The sequence below is a fragment of the Ranitomeya variabilis genome, chromosome 4 (genome assembly GCF_051348905.1).
Source record: "Ranitomeya variabilis isolate aRanVar5 chromosome 4, aRanVar5.hap1, whole genome shotgun sequence".
NCBI classification, from domain to species: Eukaryota; Metazoa; Chordata; class Amphibia; order Anura; family Dendrobatidae; genus Ranitomeya; species Ranitomeya variabilis.
In genome coordinates, this window is record NC_135235.1 from 752,732,355 (window position 1) to 752,736,568 (window position 4,214).

The window sequence follows — 4,214 nt, forward strand, 5'->3', positions numbered from 1 at the left end:
TGCTCCTATGTACAAGAATAGAACTACTATAATACTGCTCCTATGTACAAGAATATAACTACTATAATACTGCCCCTATGTACAAGAATATGAACTACTATAATACTGCTCCTATGTACAAGAATATAATTGGTATAATACTGCCCCTATGTACAAGAATATAACTTCTATAATACTGCTCCTATGTACAAGAATATAACTACTATAATACTGCCTCTATGTACAAGAATATAACTACTATAATACTGCCTCCTATATACAAGAATATAACTATTATAATACCGCCCCTATGTACAAGAATAACTACTATAATACTGCTCCTATGTACAAGAATATAACTACTATATTACTGCCCCTATGTACAAGAATATAACTACTATAATACTGCCCCCTATGTACAAGAATATAATATAATACTGCCCCTATATACAAGAATATAACTACTATAATACTGCCCCTATGTACAAGAATATAACTACTATAATACTGCCCCTATGTACAAGAATATAACTACTATAATACTGCTCCTATGTACAAGAATATAACTACTATAATACTGCTCCTATGTGCAAGAATATAACTACTATAATACTGCCCCTATGTACAAGAATATAACTACTATAATACTACCTCATATGTACAAGAATATAACTACTATAATACTGCTCCTATGTACAAGAATATAACTACTATAATACTGCCCCTATGTACAAGAATATAACTACTATAATACTGCCCCTATGTACAAGAATATAACTACTATAATACTACCTCATATGTACAAGAATATAACTACTATAATACTGCTCCTATGTACAAGAATATAACTGGTATAATACTGCTCCTATGTACAAGAATATAACTACTATAATACTGCTCCTATGTACAAGAATATAACTACTATAATACTGCTCCTATGTATAAGAATATAACTACTATAATACTGCTCCTATGTACAAGAATATAACTGGTATAATACTGCCCCTATGTACAATAATAGAACTACAAGTGTAATATTTTCACTTCTGACCATAGGTTCCTTTAATTCAAAGTTGACATTAGTAATTTCAGAAATACACATTCCTTTAGGAATCACGCCTGGTCGATGGTCATCCATTTATCATGACTGTCCTAAAATTTCTTTGAGGAGATCACAAGTTTTATTGTGGATGACTTCCCGGAGTTTCCGCACCCGGCGGGCACTTGACATGCCGACAAAGCTGTGTGGTTGCAGGACTGCCATGCCGTTATGTGCATCCCCCATGATGATGAGCTGCCCGTTAACTGAGGTGATGTTGGGGCATGGACAACTCCAGTCTATGTTTAGAAGAGTGATTTCGAGTGGTTGCTTTCCCAAAAACTTTAGTCCCATCTTCTCATCTTTCAAAATTTCTTCCACCGAAATGAGAGCATGTCCAGATTCTTGGTCTTCCGTCAGTTCTAGGATACGCCCAAGGATGGCAAAGTCACTTTTACAGAAGCTCGTCACTAACTTCTGTCGAGGTTTGCAAACTTTGCACTTTTGGTTTTTGGGGAAAGGGCAAGACTCCTCGCACATTTCCTTGCTTTCAAAATTGTTCTCGTTGCCACCACACCCTCCATAAATGAAAGACTGGCACTGACTCAGTAGCCTGTTGAATGCCCATCTGGGCTCGTATGCCTTGCATGGACCTTGAAGGGCAGGATAATTGCAGATGTTGACTGGTCCGTTCATACACGTCAACATGCAGGACTCGTAGGTGTCGAAATGGTTCAAGTTAGTGTTGCAATTGCCGTACACAAAGATAAAACAATTGTTCTTCTTGGCGTCAAAATACCATCGCGTCTGCTCTTCTCCACAGTCTTCGCTGTCTGGGGGTTTTAGGCACTCGTTCGTCGGAAAAAAAGATTTAGATCCAGGTTCTTCCTTGGTGGGTTGCTCTTTGACGGATAAAGGGAAGTTGATCTTGATGATGCCACCACTGTTCTTCGCTGTACATACATAGACTCCGTTGTCTTCCAGTTGCGTGTTGTAGATGACTAGCTGGGCAATGTTGGTGACCACTATGTTGGCGACCACATGGTTGGGTCGCATGACTACATTATCCTTTCCTTCCTTCTCCCAGGTTATTTCCGGTTTGGGTTTTCCACTTACGTCACAATGGAAACTGACCGTGTCCCCTACGTTGACCGTTTTGTGAGTCGGGTTATTCAATAGAGCTGGTGGAACCACGTTGACAATGGCCGTTTCTGCTGATGGGATGGTTGGGTTGGTGGTGGTTTCTGATGGAAGAGGAGTAGTATGTGGCCAGGTGAGGTGATACTTGCACGTGACTACAGTCAACGAGATCCCCTTGGAGCAAGCTTCGGCATCCATAAAGCACTTGTTGTAGTAGGTGAGTCCGTCGGAGGCGCAGGTGAAACTCGGCTCCTTCTCGCATCGATCTTTGCATTTGCAGATGGGTTGCCCGTCCCAAATGTCACACTGGGAACCTTGCTGAGTGCACATGAAAAGGTCGCACGTAGGCTGTTTGGGCATCCCCAGGGGACCCTTCCCCCCCTTCACATCCATGTATCGGGCAGCAACACAGCTCTTGGTCCCACAGACATTAGGACAGCATTTTTCATAAGTTTCACATTCCTATCGAATGAAAAAAAAAAAAGAAAAATATAATTTTCAAAATTATAAAAAAAAATGTAAAATTATATTTTTAAGGCAAAGTGTTCTAACAAAATAGAAATCACAAAATCACCCACTAAAACATCCAAAAATATTATTAAATTGGACTCACCTGGTCGGTATCGCACTCTCGTTGACAGGTGCTCTGGGCGTCCACCCATAGGTTTGGATTCATATCGTTGGGACATAAGCCGGGATGGGAATACCTCATGTGGGGTATGGCATGACCCCCTCGTAGAAGTAAAAAGAGAAGAATCACAACAGTCCTCGTCTCCATCCAGGTCGTAATGAATGAACGAGGCGTTTTGGGTCTCATGGTTCAATTCTAGCCTTTAAAACCGTAAAAAAAAAAAAGCAAAAAAACATTAAAATAACAAATGTCGGTTGCCCTGCGTATAGTGCTGCCAGTAATACAGGCAGCTCCGGTCTGCACTGGATTAACGCTCGTATAATTTAGTCTTTAGTCCACGCAGGCGGCGTGTGTATATTTACTGTACGATTTATTCCATCGCTCCATTAATTAATTCGGGAAATCTTGATTTTTATAGGACAATACTTTTTTTGTCCAAGGTTTAGTCTGTGAATTTCGGAGATAAAAAAAAATTCTGGAAAGACTTAAAAGGAGCGAGCCGGCGGTAGTGACCCCTCCACGTTATTAATTGTTCGGTTCACGGGTGAGCGGTCTTAGATTTATGTAATATGACGAAACGAAATACGACGACTGTCGGGTAATTACATAAAAAATTTCAGTCTAATTGGGGGAGACATATTTGCATAGGACTGCTCATTATTCTGCGCGACACAGAAACTTTTAGATATCAAATTAAAAGCTTAATAAATTCCTTGGCAGCATTAAACAGAGTAAGACCGTTGTCCTTTGTTAGATCTCGGGCGAAACCTTAAAAGGAGGAAAAGTCTTAATGAATGGGCTGACTTAGAAATACGCTATTTTTTACAAGCGGTAATTTCACTGTCTGAGCCGATTAGTCAAAGTCGTAATACAGACTGCTTACCGTCAGCGCGCCGCGCTCGGTACGGCCAATCAGGTGATGTTTGACCGGCCGCACCTTACAAATGCTACGTTCCGAGGCACAGAGAAGGGCATGCCCACGACACTCAACTTCGGAAGAAGGAAAAATGGTTTCTCCAAGGCACCCGAGAACAGAGACATTCACGGCTATGAATTCTCAGTCTTCGGGGTGAAAATTTCATCCGGTTGAGGAATGAAAAGTGGGGTGTAGACATAGAGAAAGAGAAGACATCTTGAAACCTTTGATGCAGGGGGGGAACCTGGTACCAAAGTCTATGGTGCTCATAATTATCCCACTTTCTCCTGTCCAATGACCAGAGCCTACAGTATTGGCTTTTATTTTTTAATTATGTGTTTTATTTGACTTATAATCAGATGATTATCTCAGCACTTGCACCTTAGCTTAATATTCCCATGAGGTCGCCATATGTGCCAATTGACGTATGGAATATTTAATCAATATTTCCGATGACGACGTTCATGTATCAGTCAACTCATGGAGCGCATAGCCATCACCTCCGATGA

At 40.7% G+C, this 4,214-nt stretch overlaps 1 protein-coding gene across 1 annotated transcript; it reads right to left on the reverse strand.

Annotated features, from left to right (window-relative positions):
• Positions 1-1,029: 1,029 nt before the first annotated feature.
• Positions 1,030-3,762, reverse strand: WFIKKN2 (WAP, follistatin/kazal, immunoglobulin, kunitz and netrin domain containing 2). The gene is made up of 2 exons (XM_077254750.1): positions 2,772-3,762; positions 1,030-2,620 (listed from the first exon to the last, which is right to left on the reverse strand). The coding sequence occupies exons 1-2, from the start codon at positions 2,973-2,975 to the stop codon at positions 1,121-1,123; spliced, it is 1,704 nt and encodes a 567-aa protein (XP_077110865.1). The 5' UTR covers positions 2,976-3,762; the 3' UTR covers positions 1,030-1,120.
• Between the last annotated feature and the right edge of the window lie 452 nt (positions 3,763-4,214).

What these genes read in the sequence shown, in the direction of transcription:
- WFIKKN2 (XM_077254750.1), bottom strand. Translation starts at nt 2,975, where the DNA reads ATGAGACCCAAAACGCCTCGTTCATTCATTACGACCTGGATGGAGACG. An exon ending in GAGAGTGCGATACCGACCAG is followed by an intron (nt 2,621 to 2,771) that starts GTGAGTCCAATT and finishes TTCATTCGATAG; the next exon opens with GAATGTGAAACTTATGAAAA.